At 47.2% G+C, this 17,325-nt stretch overlaps 1 protein-coding gene across 9 annotated transcripts in view; it reads right to left on the reverse strand.

The window, feature by feature from the left end:
- The window catches only part of EML4 (EMAP like 4), a 720,824-nt gene that overhangs the window by 265,003 nt on the left and 438,496 nt on the right, over window positions 1-17,325 (reverse strand). For all 9 annotated transcript variants that reach the window (XM_078649700.1, XM_078649705.1, XM_078649703.1 and 6 more), the window contains exon 2: window positions 16,641-16,823. In XM_078649700.1, the coding sequence (XP_078505826.1) occupies window positions 16,641-16,823 (183 nt within the window). The remainder of the gene's footprint in view (window positions 1-16,640; window positions 16,824-17,325) is intronic.

The following is a 17,325-nucleotide window of genomic DNA, read 5'->3' on the forward strand; positions in this document are numbered from 1 at the left end:
CCATTTAAACGAGCTGTGACACTCCAGGATAAAATATGCTTGTGAACAGGATTATCCATTGCCAAAGACATATGTAAGGAACTTAGCTCAAAGAAGGCAGAATTACTTTTTTTGGTCATTCACCAAACGGGCTCATAGAAAAATAATGTTTTTGGCTTGTGTGTGAAGAGTTTAGCTGTTCCAGGCTTTTCTCTTTTATAAGGAGTACAGCACTCAAAGCTTCACTATAATATCTCTCTTCATTCTGATCTTGAATTAAATATTTTACACACCAAAGATCATTTCCAATAAATCAATCTGTGCTTCACGATGAACCGGGCTCTTTAAACATCTGCACAAATGCAAGTTTTTAAATCTATTGTTCGCCTCCCCTGACTACTAGTTGTATATTTCTACGGTTGGTGTTAAAACGACAATGTACAAAAAAATGAATGAAATTGAATCTAGAACAGAAGCACAGGCCGCCAACACATGATCGAGTGCTTCCAATATTCATTGTCGAGGTGACAGGATCAAGGGTTTAAGGCGGCGAATGCTCACCTGACTAAGCGCGCGCCGATTTGCTTTGACCAATGAGGTATGTGCTGTTGAATTTGCTGGTATTCTACTATTGTCTGTCTGACTGGATCATGCAGGCGCATAAGTGTGCTCTGAAGGTACAGTCTCGTATTACAAGAGCGCATACTTCAAGGCCCAGGAGGCCTTAATGGTTTTTCCAGAAACCAGCTGCAAAAGGACTTGTCCTGCTGACGCCTCGTGTATGAAATCTGTCTGGCAACTTTTGTACAGGTAGTCTGACAGGTAATGCATGCTGGGACAGGTGCTGTTTCGGATAGTCTGAGGCTGTGGCCACGCTTCAATGCTCTCACGGATGGGACCACTGTAGAAGTGACTACACGCAGCATTCCACACAACACGTCCAAAATACCTTTCAAAAAAGAATTTAAAGCAAGGGCAGAAAATCATTATTTGACTGAATAGCAGTGTGAAACTAACGTTGTTTGATATGGTCATATTTCTGTTTGGCTTACTTTAACGTGTAAAATCTCCCTACATGAAAGAAGAAATGTTTGCAAATTATACCATTCTAGAAATACAATTTCAAAATAGCCTGCCAACATAATAGCCAAATACCTGCCTAAAGGGTATAAACCATATATGCTGACTAGAGTACTTGGCGACCCTGTTCCTTCTCTTTTCTTCTCTATGGCACTTGCTACTAATTACGGTGATTTTCAACTGAAGTGTCTCTTCTATGTCGATGCTGCTTTCTATCCAGGGGAAAATTCTTTGTATCAATTGTGTTTTTTTCAGTGAAATGGGGCTGAACAACCATATGAGACAGATCCGGTTTGCCAAATAGGCAAAGTAGGCACCAGCCTATGGGCCCCACTCCTTTTTGGGGCCCCGTGACAACAGATCAAAATAATTTTGATTTGTTTGTGAAAGAAAATTACAATCAAACTTTCCTGAATTGTTTCCAAAAGACATAAAAAAATTAATCAACTCAAAGAAACGAAAACTTTACATTAAAGACTCTAATACAGTATTAATGTAATGTAGTGGTTTATTAAAATTGTAGGTTGGTAAAATTCAAGACGTATTAGGAGAGAATTTGCGTGGAGGAGGATCCCAAAATTTCGACTGCCTAGGTGCCTCCACAGGGTATAATCCGGCACAGATTAGAGAAAGAGAAGCCAGTTCATAAGAGCAGTGAGGGTCAACCCCACAGTGGTTAATAATAGCCTAAGCAAGCTAGTGTTATGGTGGCCACCTCACTGCTGGCCATTATGGACACGGTTTCCTATCTTGGACTTTCAGTGTAAAATCACTGCTATCAGAAATGACAATACAACTTTTTCAAAGGAAGCAAATCAAGACTGCAACGCCCAGTATGCCTTATGTTATGCACACAAATGTCCAGGAGTGTCCTCCCCCGCCATGGAGGTTAATACTTGTTTACTAGTAACAATGGGTTTCTGCAGTGGGGAACTTGGCATCTGCTCGTTCTGCATGTGTCTGACTAAGAGTGTGGGAGTGTCCTTATTTAAAGGGGAACACCAGCCTTCATTTTGTGGCTTCACTACTACAGGCCCAAAAAACCCTGGTGCTATATTTGTTTTGTTTTTACTTATGAAGACCATCATGAAGATACAAACTTTTAACATATTATTCGGTCTACTGTGCTGCTGCGACCATCTTTTTTTGCAGGACATCTTGGATAACATTTCAGAGGCCACCGCAGATATTAGTCCTACCAACGTATATATTCTGCACTGCAGCTCTATGCAAACCTACTTATTCACTACATCTTCTCTTTTCATGTGAATCATATTCTAAAACTCTGCAGTGATTTATACCGTGATTCTCAGTGGAAAACTATTTCCACCTTCTTGAAATCAGTCTCCACTTCTTAAAACCTACTCGTCGCCCGGGGATGAAACGTAATACGGGGCATTAGCTTTCTCTTTTAAAGCAAAACTACCTAATACTCTAAGGAACAAACATCTTGCTAATAAATGTAAAAGCAAACAATTAGACCACTGATATGCCACTGTGTTAGGGACACATCAGAAAATGAGCAGGCGGACAGACATCACTGGTGTAAACCTATCAGTGAGAACACACGTATTCATTTTAAATAAAGGCAAAACAATAGAAAAACTATTGATTTTGTGGTTGGTTAAATAGAAAGATGGCTTCAGAGTAACAATGCATGCTTGTTTTACACCTAGCCCTTTAAAAATACATGCAAGTCTAAATCCTTGGGTTAGCAAAAAAAAAAAAATCCGGCTCTTTAGACTACACGGTACAATGCCATTTCTGCCTTGAATACAATGCCTATCCATGCAGGGAAGCCTTATTGAAATTACTGCTATGGCCTCTGGCAAAGGCTTCAAAGAATACCCATCTTCTGTCATAGGGTCCTGAACATAAAGAATCGTGCTATTTATTTATTTTATTTTGAAAGTTTTATATAGCGCGGACAAGATCCTTGCAGATATCAGAGCGCTTTACAAAGAGAAGTACATGAGGGAGCATGGTTAACAGATAAATCAATAGGTCAATTAATACAAATAGGTGGCAACTAAGCCCAACATGACATGAGTACAAAATGGTACAAATAGGTGGCTACAAAGCCAAACATGTGAGTAATAAGACAGTTCATACAAATAATCAAAAGGGTCAAACATGTAGTATAGATCGGTGCAGAGTACTAACAGTGGTCAAGATAATAGTTCAGGTGTATTTAGCCATGAGGATAGCTTTTACTTCATTTTTAAAGAGTGTGGTGGAAGAGATAAGCCTGGTTTCGGGCGGGAGAGAGTTCCAGATCCTAGGCGCCATTCCCGAGAAGGAGCGCTTATATGTTTTTTCCTTCCGGAATCTTCGAGGTTTCAACAGAAGATTGTTTGTGCCTCTGGTGTTTCTAGCTCCTCCAAAGATTGTCAGTTTCTGAGCGAGGTATCCGGGTGAGTTTAGATGTACCGCCTTGTGTGTCATGCAGGCGATTTTCAGATGTATTCTAGCTTCAAATGGCAGCCAATTCAGGGATTTCAAGTCAGGGGTAATATGGGAGTGTTTTTTTGACCCAGTGATGAGTCTCGCTGCAGCGTTTAGAGAAGCTCTTAGGGGTGCGGTTGTAGTTAGGGGGAGTCCACAGAGGGCGATGCTGCCGTATTCAATTCGAGGGATGACTAGTGCTTGTACTGCGGTTTGGAAGTCTTTGGCTGGGAGGTAGGGTTTAAGTTTCCTCCGAGTGTTGATCTGGAAGTTTGCTCCCTTTGTTGCCTTGCTGATATGTTGCTGCATGTTCAAATTGGTGTCGAGTGTTATGCCTAGGGATTTTGCTGAGTCCACGATGGTGGGTTGGACATTGAGTGCGGTTAGGTCTTTAAGCCAAATTTGAGTGGTGGAGACCTTCGCTGGAGGTGAGATCAGAAGGAACTCTGTTTTCAGTGCATTGAGTTTGAGATGATTATCTGCCAGCCAGGATTGGGTGCATCTGATCGTTGAGTTCAGGAGCAAGATGTCCTTGGGGGACTGTAATTTGAGATAAAGTTGGGTATCATCTGCGTACATGTGAAAGTGTACATTGGATGCTTGTAGCAAGGTGGTGAGCGGTTCCATGACTAGGTTGAACAGAGTTGGGGATAGAGAGGATCCTTGGGGGACACCTAGCGTTACGGGTATTGGCGAAGACATCAGGTTGTTGCTCTTGAATTTCTGCGACCTGTTGTGAAGAAAGGAGGTGAACCACTTGAGAACAGTTCCAGATAAGCCCATTCTTGTGTTTAGGAGCTCAAGTAGATTCTCATGTTTAACGGTATCAAATGCTGAGGAGAGATCAAGGAGGATGAGGAGGCAGGTGTCGTTTTGGTCTAGCATTTTATGAGAACCAGACGCGGCAGCCAGGAAATCTTAACGCCAACTCCCAGTGCACACAAGATCTAGCATCAGTTTGTTTTGGAAGATAATTCTGTTCGCACCAGTTAGGAGATGCTGTATTTATGGTTAATGGCAGTCCCCCAAATGCAAGGCAGAAATAGCGTCTCATTTCAGCTGGCCAATTTCTGAAACTCATTCCTTCGGGTATGCGTTCAAGAATCCCACGAACTACAAATGTGTCGGTTTCAAGTCTGTATGCAAACCAAATCACCTCTGAACCTGAAGACCAAATGTGTTATGTTGTGTAAAATCCCACACCAATGCACCATCAAATTCATTAGCTCTCTCTGGAGCAGATATAACTGCAGCCAAATGAATGCAATGTTTTCAAAACGTTAACTCTCTAGCTTTTCTATAAAGATATCATAGAACACGCCTGCACTATTAGAAAACCTGAACTGAGAGGAAGGAGAAGAAAGCAGGGATTGCAGAGGAAAGACAGTGCTGCTGGGTGAGACAGAAGGCATGTTGAACAACCATGTCTGAGGGAAGACAGCAAAACAAACACTAGGAACTTATGAGAGGCGAGTAAAGTCTGAAATGACTGTACCTACAAAATACTTGCAGTAATCCACAAGGTCCTATTCTCAAGGGCATCTCTACACCAAAGGTTTGAGGTGTGCAACTACCTTCATTGAAAAGTGAAATTGCACCTTCCCGGGTAAAAGAATGTGAATTTGCTCTGTTAAATTCACTTGCTAACACTAAATAATTCTGACAGTACTACTGAATTTTCACTTGGACAAATCTGCACTGGGGCGGGTGGGATTATCAGGGTTTCCGATGTGGGAACATGTGTAAAAGGTAGACCTGGGAATTAAATTCTGCTCCACTTGCAGAGTTTTTTGCGCTTCGCGTAACTAACGGCGTTCCGAAAAACTCGCAGAGTACAGTTTTTCCTCGCTCGCTAACATTAATTTGGCGAGTGCGAGCAAGGAAAATCTTACTCCAGACCACCTACCAGCGAGATTTCGCACGTTGATAAACCTTCCGTTCGCGATGGGGAAGGTGCCGTTCAAGTAGAACATCTACACGAGCAGCAGAAAGAAAACGCACCCTCTTGCGCTGCAAATGGTACAGTTTGTGCAGATTTTTCAGCATGGGACAAACACCTGGTGCTCAAAATCAGCATGAATGGTGCGACCTAACGCACTTTGCGGCTTGCGGAACTCCGAGTAGCGCAGCTGAGTTTTTTTTGGTCGCTCCGCAAACTCCACCCAGGCCTAGTAAAAGGTGCAGATTTCCCACAAACAGTTTATGGGTATTCACAAACCATTTGCAAGTAATTTTGCTCCCTGGAAACAGCTGTATAATTATTCCTGAAGAGGTCAAAAGTAAATGCTTAGGGAGGGAACATCCCTAATATTTAAGTATGCAAAAGTAGTCTTTTGTAGGAAATATATTATATTCTCCATTGGCAAACTGTTTATGAGTGAAAAGGTATGCATACATTCAATGAGAAAATATTTGCACATGGAAGCACACCTGGAACTATGCAAGTAAATTCCTGATTATTTTGTGTGAGAGGCCTGGGTGTACATGAACACAGAAAAACCTAGCATGTACATAGAAGGTGGAGTGCCAATAGACTGAAAGAACACGCAGTCGGCCTGCAGTATAAACAAAAAGACTCAACTGGAGAGAGAGGAACATCAGTGTGGCAACTCAAAGCTTGTGGTCAACAGTCTAGGACAGTAAATAAACTGCAGGAGAGGCTTTAACAGCCTACCCTACAACAAATACCCACCGGCATACAAACACACCCATCCCCAGAACAAGCACATGCAAAAACACACAATTCTTATCTGCTTCCTTGCTTTCTTTCTACTCCCGACTGTGGTCGAGGCCGTGTTTGTGAAAACAGTCATAATGAGTGAGAAGTTTCCGGATAACTGCTTCCGGAAATGCACTGGGTTTTAAGGGTCATGTAAGTACACTTGTGCCACTGTATCAATGCTGATCAATGAGCACACTACTGCTACTTTTTCGGCAAAAGTGGTTGTATATCGAAGGCAATGAGAATATCCGCCACAAAAAAAGGATCCGGAAATCTTGAGCAGAAATACAAAAATCACTGCAGCCACAAGAACTCTCTTCTTCTTAACTATTAAACGAAAAATCGACTTCCAAATCCTTTGCCTGGTACACAAATCACAGAACAGAACAGACACTGGCTACCTCTACAAATTATTCATTCCATATCACTCAACTAGGGGCCAGATAATACATTGTGTCCCAGGGATGCAATGGGCATGTGCACCCACGGGGCACAATAGATTTATAAAAGGGGGCACACATACTTACTTGTATGTCCCCTTCTGTAATACTGATAGCGCAGGCAAACTTATTTGCGTCAGCGCTATCATAAGCGGGCATTCCCTCATTTGTGTGGGGTCGTGGCCCATGCAAATAAGGTAATCACTTTGCCGCTGCGCCTGTGCTATATTATGGACATGCGCAGAGGAAAACATACCTTTAGGAGGCGCATTGAAAGTGCGCTACAAAAATGTAGTGCAACGAAATAGACTATTTTATTTCAAGATTTGTTTTCCTCAATGCAAGACAGGCTCCTGGACTCTGGCACTAACCACTGGAGATTCGATCAAGCCCTTGCCTACACGCTAATCATGCGCATGAGGGCTAATTAATTCCTCCAGTGTTTCCTGGAGGTCTTAAATGCCACTTGGGCTTACATTCAGTTCCCTCCAACTGGAAATTGTACCCAAAATGCCATGGTCTTCAGTTGGCATATCCTATCAAGCTGGAGGATTCAGCAATATTCCCTCAGTATGGTTCCTGGATATCAATCTTATCCCTGTTGCTGTACAGATATGCCTATACCAACTGCGCTTTCTTCACCCAGGCAAGGTCCAAGAACACTTCCTGGGTGTTTGAGTTATATTGTTCATCTGGTGCTTCATACACCTGGTGAGGCTGTGAAGCATTCATTCCCAGTGCCTTCTGCTTCATGAGCACCCTTCACAGTGCAAGGCTGCAGTAGGAGTAGTTTCTGTCCTGTAACTCCAGTTCTGTAGTAGGGGTATCTCTGTTATAGTCATAATCTAGTGAATAGTCCCGCCCATGTGCGTGGACCCCGGAGCAATCAAAAATAATCTCTTACAGTGTCAAAAAATGCAGAAAATGCATAGACACTTAAGAGAGAATTTAAAGACAGATAATGCAGCCAAAAGGCTACACTGTCCAGTACTTCAACTAGAAATTCCACCATAAAATCCACAAAACAGCAAAGCCTGTACAGATTTCCCTTGCTTAACAGCAAAATCCCTCAGGAATGATAGAGAGAAGAACCTGGACAGACAAGCCCCATAGGCTGCCATTATGTGGCTTAATTAGGATACTGCGCCTTTAAGGAACCTTCCAGAACCTTCTCTCAGTATCCCAGAATGCATAGCAGGTCCAACTTAGCCTCAGTTCTTTTCGAAGGCGTAGAAAACGCCAGACCTGTAGCATTATGATCATGAACAACACTCCACCGGGGAGGCGGGAGGGCGCTTATGACTATAACAGAGATACCCCTACTACAGAACTGGAGTTACAGGACAGAAACTACTCCTTCTGTAGTAGGGGATCTCTGTGTATAGTCATAATCTAGTGAATAGAATGGCAAGCCCATCCCCACACCAAGCGGCGGTGGAGAGTAAAATAACGCCACTACTGTGCGAACAGATTCCGCAGCGAAGCCTGCCCAACCTGAGCGTCTGCCCTGGCATCAGAGTCCAGGCAGTAATGCTTAGCAAAGGTATGGACCGACTTCCAAGTGGCCGCCTTGCAGATCTCTGCAATGGGAACATTACGGAGCATAGCTGTCGTAGCAGCCTTGCCCCTGGTGGAATGAGCCTTAGGTTTGCCCCCTAAGGTCTTATTAGCTTTGCAGTAACACAACTGAATGCAGGACACAATCCACCTAGAGATGGACTGTTTAGAGGTAGCAAGACCCGTCCTGACTGAGCCATAATTGATGAACAATTGGTCTGACCTACGAATATCTTTAGTCTTATCAAGATAAAACTTCAGCACCCTCCGCACATCCAGGGAATGTAAAGACCTTTCCGCCGGAGAGGAAGGGTTCTGAAAGAACGTAGGCAAAGTGATAGTCTGATTGATATGAAAATCAGAAACAACCTTGGGAAGAAACTTAGGGTGAGTACGCATAACAACTTTAGCATTATGAAATACAGTATAAGGTTCTTGGCAACACAATGCCTGAATCTCACTCACCCTGCGGGCCGATGTAATGGCCACGAGGAACGCCGCCTTCCAGGACAGGTGCTGCAACGAAGCCTTATGAATGGGTTCAAAAGGCTCCTTCATCAACCTGGACAGCACCACATTCAAGTCCCATGAAGGCGAAGGAAGCCTGACAGGAGGGAACACTTTCTTCAAGCCTTCCAAAAAATCTTTGATCACAGGGATCTGGAAAAAGGAAGTCTGTGAAGGTCCTTTCCTGTAGGCAGTCAAAGCAGCCAGATGAACCTTAATGGAATGGACATTAAGGCCCGACTGCGCCAGATGAAGCAGATATGGAAGGATGACATCCTCCTTGCATGACGTAGGGTCATAGTTCTTAGACTTGCACCAGATGCAAAACCTCTTCCACTTGTAAGCATAGGAAGTCCTAGTGGAAGGTCGCTTAGCCTCCTTCAGTATGCCCATACAATCCTCTGGGAGATTCAGATGGCCATATTGTACTATTTCAGGAGCCATGCCGCCAAACTCAAAGACGAGAGGTTGGGGTGCACCATCCGCCCCCCGAACTTCGTGAGAAGGTCCGGCCTGCACGGCAGCTTCATGTGAGGAAGGAGAGATCGGTGAAGTAGGTCCGTGAACCACCACTGTCTGGGCCATTCCGGGGCAATCAGAATCATCCTCGCCCTGGAGTGAGACAACTTGATGAGAACCGCCGGAATCAGGGGAATTGGTGGAAAAGCGTACAGAAAGCTGTTCGACCAGTTGATCCATAACGCGTTCCCCAGCGTCCCTGGCTGGTAGTACCTGGAGGCGAAGCCTCGGCATTTGCTGTTTTCGGCGGTGGCGAACAGATCTACGTCTGGAGTACCCCACCTTGCGAAGACTTCTCCCAGTACTTCGTCGTTTATGACCCATTCGTGGTTTTCCTGCACGATTCTGCTCAGTTCGTCTGCCTGAACATTCTGCACACCTGGCAGATGGGTGGCCGTAATCGACAGTCCTCGAGCCAGAAGCCAGTGCCAGATCGCCTGCGCCTCCTGCGACAGAGTGCGCGATCTCGAGCCCCCCTGCTTGTTGAGGTAATACATCGTCGTCGTGTTGTCCGTCTGAACAAGCAGAGAGTTGGTCTGAAAGGACGGATGAAAGGCCTTCAGTGCCAAGTGAACAGCTCTCAGTTCCAGGAAATTGATGTGGTACGTGGACTCCGTCGGGGACCACGTCCCTTGAATTTGCAGGTCTCCGGAATGCGCCCCCCAACCTTGGAGAGACGCATCCGTCACGATGGTCTGCGTGGGAATGTCCTTGTGGAAGGGAACGCCTCTGAGGAGATTCTCCTTCGAGCACCACCACTTCAGAGACTGAAGAGCATGTAGAGACAGTCGTATCCTGTCGTCCCAAGAACCTCTCCTCTGGTCCCACTGATCCTCCAAGCACTCCTGCAGAGGTCTCATCTGTAGCCGTGCGTGAGGAGTGAGAAATATGCAAGAGGCCATCGATCCCAGTAGAGAAGACACCGTCCTCACAGTCGTAGACGGAGTTTTCATGAGAGCCTGAGCCTTCCGAACGAGTGATAAACGTCGCTCTTCCGAAGGAGACACGCTTGCTGACAGCGTATTGATGGAGGCCCCCAAGTACTGGATGCACTGCACCGGAATCGGGACCGACTTGGACATGTTGATGTGCAACCCCAGCTTGTTCAAGAGAACGCACGTCTTCTGGAAGTGTGCTTGAGCTTCCGAGAAGGAGGAGGCTTTGATCAACCAATCGTCCAGGTACGGGTAGACAAACACCTTGTTCTTCCTCAGGTGCGCCGCTACCACTGCCATACATTTTAAGAATGTCCTGGGTGCAGACTTCAGTCCGAAGGGTAGCACCGTGTACTGATAGTGATCGGTGCCGACTTGAAAGCGCAGAAATTTTCTGTGTTTGCATGCAATGGGCACGTGGAAGTATGCGTCCTGTAGATCTATGGCACACATCCAGTCTCCTCGTTGCAGCTGAGGGTAGATCTGATGCAACGACAGCATGCGAAACTTTTCTCTGCGAATCCACTTGTTTGCCTGCCGCAAATCCAGAATGGGCCTGAACTCGTTTTTGTCCTTCTTGCGGACAAGAAAGAACAGAGAGTACAGACCTCTTCCTCTTTGAGACAGAGGTACGTCTTCGATCGCCCTTTACCTTAGCAGAACGTCCGCCTCCGCCTGAAGCTCGTGCAGTGGATACTGCGAGCTGACGGGAGGAATCGATGGAGGAGGGCTGGTGAAACGTAGACTGTATCCATTGCAAACAATATTCAGCACCCACTTGTCCTGAGTAATTTTTCTCCACTCTGCCAGAAAAAATTGAACGCTTCCCCCCACCGGAGCGGGTAACGGACGAGGGGGAAGTAACAGCTCAGGGACGGGACCCGGCCGGGCCCTTGGTCGCGGTAGAGGACTGTTGACGACCTCTACCACCCTGTCGCTTCTGGAAGGGCCGCCTGTACTGCTGCTGCTGCTGCTGCTGTTGATGTTGTCCAGCAGACTGCCCCCTTCCACGACCCTGCGACCCAAACCGACGTTGGTCCTGTCGGAAGGGTTTCTTTTCCTTGGGCTTCTCCAAGCCCACTGCCGTCAGGGTCTCCGCTTCGGCCTTCATCCTGGCCATCTCATCATCCGCGTGTTTCCCGAAGAGGGTATCTCCGGAAAACGGGAGATTCGCCACGCGTTGCTGTGCTTCCGGTTTCAATGACGTCAACCTGAGCCAAGCATGGCGTCTCTGGTGAATCCCGTGGCAATATCCGTGCGCGGACAGCAATGATATGTCCGCTGCGGCGCCGATGGCCTGATTAGAGACCAGCATCCCCTCCTTGACGATCTCCACAAAGTCCTCCTTGCGGTCTCGAGGGACGAGGTCTGCGAACTGCTCCATCGAGTCCCACAGGGACCGGTCGTAACGTCCCAGCAAAGCCGAGTCACTGGCGGCCTTCATGGACGAGGCGGATGTCCCACACGCCTTGCGACCAGCAGAATCGATCCACCGGCTCTCCTTGTCCGGAGGCACCGTGGACGCAGGGGAGGTGGCATGAAGCTTCCGAGCAGCAGTCACGATGACTGAATCCGGTACCGGGTCCTTCCTCAAGAAGGCTGGGTCTGAGTCCGGAGCCCTGTACTTTTTTAGGATCCTGGAAGGCACAGATTTCACCGTTGCCGGCGTCAGGAATAGCTGTTCGGCGGGCTCAAGGAGCCCCGGCACCAGAGGTAACAGGGGGCGAGACAAGTGCCTTTTGTGTAAAGTCTCAAATATCACCGAGGTAGAAGCCGTAGGTGCTTCAACCTCAATGCCCAACTTCGCCGCACCACGCAGGAGAACCTCCTGAAATGTGCTTATATCGTCTATCGGAGACACCCTAGTCTCCGGCGAATCGGACAGCGTGGGCGAGTAGGAACGGGTCCCAGATGGAGAACGTGACCTGGACCGACGTCTCTTGTGATGACGCCTGGATCGTGAGGAAGATCCACGGCCACTCCTTGATCTGTCCCGTCTCCCCGAGCGAGACCTCGACCTCTTGGGCCTCGGACGCTCCTTCGGCCTCCCAGGGTCAGGAGCTCTAGGCTTCTTAGGAGTCTTCTTCGGAGGCGTCGGAAACTTAGGCATCGACACCGCCCTCGGTGGGATCGGGGGTGAAGGAGCAACCGGACGCGGGTCCCGCGGAGCCGGCTTCGGAGGCGGGGTAGGGGCCTTCGGAGGAGGACCCTTCGGCACAGCAGGCCGCGGAGGAGGTGTAGACGGCTTCATCGGAGTATCCACCCCGGAATGCGCCGGTCCCGGCGAGCCACCATCTCTTCCAGAGCGTGGGGAGCCCCCCACAGTCCTGGGCCTGTCCTTAGGACCTCCAGACGTTGAAGACCGGTGTCCAGACGACGACCGATGTCCTCTCGACGTCGAACGGTCCTTCGGCGTCGACCGAATCACACTTCTCGACGTCGAACCGTGTCTCCGTCTCGACGTCGACCCCGACCAGATCGACGAGCCACGAAACCTCGACGACGGGCGATGGTGCCTCGACGGCGACCTCGACCTCTTCGCCGGCCTCGACGTCGACTTCTTGGATCGCTTCGACGTCGACCCTTTGGACCTTCTCGACGTCGACCTCTCTGACCTTCTCGACGTCGATCTCCTTGACCGTCTCGACGTCGGTCTTTTGGAATGCTTCGACGTCGACCTCTTCGGCGCCGGAGACGCCTTCCGTCTCGACGGCGACCTCGACGACGAGGATCCCCTCGACGACGATGTCCTCGACGGCGACCGGCGGTGTCGCCTCGACGGCGAGCGCCGACGCCGGGCCCTCCGATGTCGACCACTCGACGCCGACAGCGACGACGAGGATATCGACACCGGCTTCGACGGCGGCCGGAACACGTTCCTCGACGTCGACGGGCGACGTTTTCTCGACCCAGAGCCCTGGGGAGACCTGGAACTGGCCGTTGACCGTCCCCTCGACGTCGTGGTCAGCGCAACTGACCCAGACGGAGACCTTGGGCGAGGGCTGGTCTTCCTGCCCCTGGGGAGCCCCCCAGAGGCCTCAGCATGGGTAGAAGGAGCCCCTCCTGACCCACCTCGTGCCTTCAACTTTCTCTCCTCAAGTCCCTGAAGCCTGATTTTCTTCCTCTCCTTCAGGGTTCTTCCAGAGAAGCTTCTGCAGATCACACACTCCTCAGGAATGTGGGAAGAGGGAAGGCAGAGAATACAGACCTCATGGGAGTCTGACCTGGCCTTCTTTCTTGAGCACTCAGGGCATTTATCGAATAATGCAGGCATTATGGACAAACAAAGAGTGCAGAAACACAGAAAGAAAGTCACCAAAGTACTTTAAAAGTACCAAAATTCGAAATCAGTGTAAAACACCAACAAAAACCCTTGAAAAGGGAGAGCTCAATGCTCCAGGGTCCTGCTTGCAGGAGCCGGAAAAAAGAACTGAGGCTAAGTTGGACCTGCTATGCATTCTGGGATACTGAGAGACGGTTCTGGAAGGTTCCTTAAAGGCGCAGTATCCTAATTAAGCCACATAATGGCAGCCTATGGGGCTTGTCTGTCCAGGTTCTTCTCTCTATCATTCCTGAGGGATTTTGCTGTTAAGCAAGGGAAATCTGTACAGGCTTTGCTGTTTTGTGGATTTTATGGTGGAATTTCTAGTTGAAGTACTGGACAGTGTAGCCTTTTGGCTGCATTATCTGTCTTTAAATTCTCTCTTAAGTGTCTATGCATTTTCTGCATTTTTTGACACTGTAAGAGATTATTTTTGATTGCTCCGGGGTCCACGCACATGGGCGGGACTATTCACTAGATTATGACTATACACAGAGATCCCCTACTACAGAAATGTTGTTTGCAGTTTAGCCAGCACCAACATGTACAGTGGGTGTTAAAGACGTGGAATAGGTATGGGGCTTTGAATGCACAGGGTGGTGTGAAGAGTGAGAGAACAAATGCAATTGCACATGCAGATACCACGGACAAAATCAAGGGGAGAGCTGATGTGTATCAGAGGCGTTCACAAGGGTCTGTGAAGTTTACCCGGGAGCCCAACCCATTGGAAACACAGTGGCATCACCATGTGAACAGTATATGCTGCCCACAACCATACCACGAGCAGTGTTAAGCCCATGGGGAGCATTCTCTACTTACGAGTGAAGGGATCCAACCTCTGAGGAGAAATGTTTTGATTACTAAAAACAGTACTACTCGGAGTTTACCTAGGAGTGAAAAAGGCAAAGGATGTGCTAGTTACATGACTGCAGTAGGTACAGAGTTGACCTAGTAACTTTACAGGCTTATTTAGAGGATGGCTGTAGAGGTCAAGGTAACCGGGGAATAATTAGGTCACTCAACGAAGAAATAAACTATCAGACATGAGGACAGGTATAAACTCTCACTGTGGGATTGGACACCCGCTGTGCCAGATTGGGGCGATTTCATCCCCTCAGGAGTTACTGGCAGCCAATTAATTATTTACCCTGTTATCGGCATAGACTCATTCTTTGCATCGCTGCTATGGGTCTTTCCTTTAATGAGCAGGATGTGCTACTGCCATTGTAACGGCTGAAACTACGCATCCGGGCATAGTTTTGAGTGTCATTCGCATGATGCTTATGTTTTGTCTGAGAGCGGGAGGCGGAACTGCCTAGCACGGAGACAGCCTTGCAGCTGGAGCACTGTGCAGCTAAGCTGAAGCTTACAAGAGGCTCTTAACATGCTAGAGCGGCAGAAAATATGTCAATAGTCTGAGAATGGAAGTCCATTGGTCTGGGCAGGTATGGGCCAGGATGTTATCGAATCATGACATTTTTTAGAGTTCAAACTTCTCTTTTGTAACAACTACAATCACCATTTGATGTTTTAATGCATGCGAGTCACGTCTGGGGCTTTTTTTGCAGGGAGAATGTGTTTCATGAAACAGCTCTGCTTTTTAAATAAATTATGTTTTCCAGTGTACATCTCCATAGAAATGGATTACTTCCACCCTACATATCGATTTTAGTGCCTAAACAATATGTAAATATATAAATAACTCGGACCACCAGAATAAATTAAATATATATTTAGAGTGCCAAAAGACTAACTGGAGGGTGTAATAGGAATGTGGGCACCCTCAAGATGAGGTTTTGCATTTCTTAAAGCAACCATGAATACATTACAATGTTAAAGGTCATAACTCCAGCAAATGTAACACAGCAAACTGTAATTTCCAGCATTTTAAACGCATTGCGCCTTCAAATTATTTTCCCGTTAAAAAATATCATTAAATACGAAGACCTGAATACAATTCTTTAAATGAAAACATTTGTAGACCGTTTAATGAAATTTATTTATTTATTTATTTTGCGATTTCTAAAGCGCCTGGTGACCCGTAGGCATCCCCGCGCTGTAAATCTGAGAAGACCAGGAGAGGGGCAGAGGGAGGGAATTATTTGGGAAACAGAAGAGTTTTGAGTTTCTTACGGAACAGAGTGTGCGAGGGTTCCAGACGTAGACTGCGAGGGAGTGAGTTCCAACCTATGGAGGCTTTGACCGCAAAGCGACGACCGCCGGTGCGAGCCTTCCTGAATTTTGGTACAGTAGCCAGATGTTCGGCGTCAGAGCGGAGGGATCTGGGGGCTTTATAAGGGGTGACCATGTGTCTCAGAGCGGCAGGGCCAACTCCATTGATAAGCTTGTGGGTGGTGCACAGGGCTTTGAACTCTACTCTATGGCGGACAGGGAGCCAGTGTAGGGCTTTGAGGGCAGGCTTGGCTGAAACTCTAATTGAATAATTTAATTAAGAAACAAAATTATATTTGTATTTAAAATCCAGATCAGTAAAAGCTCCTCAGAAATAAAATGAATGGCACAAAGTGAAAGCACACACCAGAAAATAAAATCAATGGCACAAAGTAAAATGTTAACCTAGACATTCGTAATAAACAACAAAGCTAAACTTGTGCTGAACACTATGCATGTATTCGCCCTCCCTTCTTGTCCCTTCATATCTCTGTTTCTGGTGGTACCGGGTGTTAAGGAGTACATGAAGGTCTCGGAGGGATGACAGAAGGGGTGTGATTGTTAGTTTCCTGGGTGGGAGGGTCTGGTTGGGGTTTCTGAGGGCTTTACTGAGAGGGCCCAAAACCTGCACAGGGTGGGTTGCGGGGATCTGAGGTGTAAATGGTCTCTGGTGGCTGGAGAGGTGCCTCAGCGGACTCTGAAGAGTAGGAAACCCCAAAGAGAGGATGTTGGGAGTCCTTACTTTGCTTTCTCGCATTATGCAGTGTCAGACTGATCTAAAATGTTTTGCCAGTGGTGATTTTCCATCTCGAGCATGGGCCTGCATATAGTGCATCAACCACTTCTTACCACACAAGCATGGCGGCGTGGAGTATGACGCAACGGAAAACAGAAACTACTGCAACGAAAAACAATCCAGAATGTAACCACCTTGAGACGGCAGCAGGCGTGGATGCACATACCTTTATTAGGTGTCGTTTTCCGCACAGTGGCTACCTGATCCTCAGAGATGGCGAGGCGCCGCAGCACGTCGGCCAGCGCCGCCTTGAGCACGGTGATCTCGTCCTCCTGCTGCTGCACGCGCAGCTCCAGGGCGGAGAGACGGTCCTGGACGTCGGAGGTGCTCGCAGCCGAGATGCTGTCATCTAGTTCATGAAAATAATAAAAGAAATTAGTAACTATCTAGGTAATGCAAAGTCATGTGAAGACTGGGTTTAGTTGAAATAAGACATTAAATAACACTAAGAAAGGCATCAGGTACAGGGCGTCAACAGGCGCGAGCAGGGCACTCTGAAGTATTAAGTCAAGTGCAGATAAGACCTTTGCCACATGTCTTGAAATTTATAATTGCCCTTGTAAAGCAATCCAAAAAGGACAATTAAAAAAACAAAAAGCATTTATTATTAAAAATTGGTACATATCTTAACTTCTTGCCTGTAACCGCAATGGAGGCTCGTAGAAAAGAAGTGACAGCCTGTAAAGGACCAGGGGATTGTGTTGCACCAACGTGGCTGCTCAGATGTCTTTAACTACCTTAAGTGTTGCATTAGCGTTGCTGCAGAGCGGTGTATGTCCTGAAATAAACCACATCACCTGTGGACACTTTGATTCATTGTGTAAAGAACTTATATCAAATGTGCTGCGAAC

The sequence above is a fragment of the Lissotriton helveticus genome, chromosome 6, assembly GCF_964261635.1.
Source record: "Lissotriton helveticus chromosome 6, aLisHel1.1, whole genome shotgun sequence".
In the NCBI taxonomy this organism is placed as follows: Eukaryota; Metazoa; Chordata; class Amphibia; order Caudata; family Salamandridae; genus Lissotriton; species Lissotriton helveticus.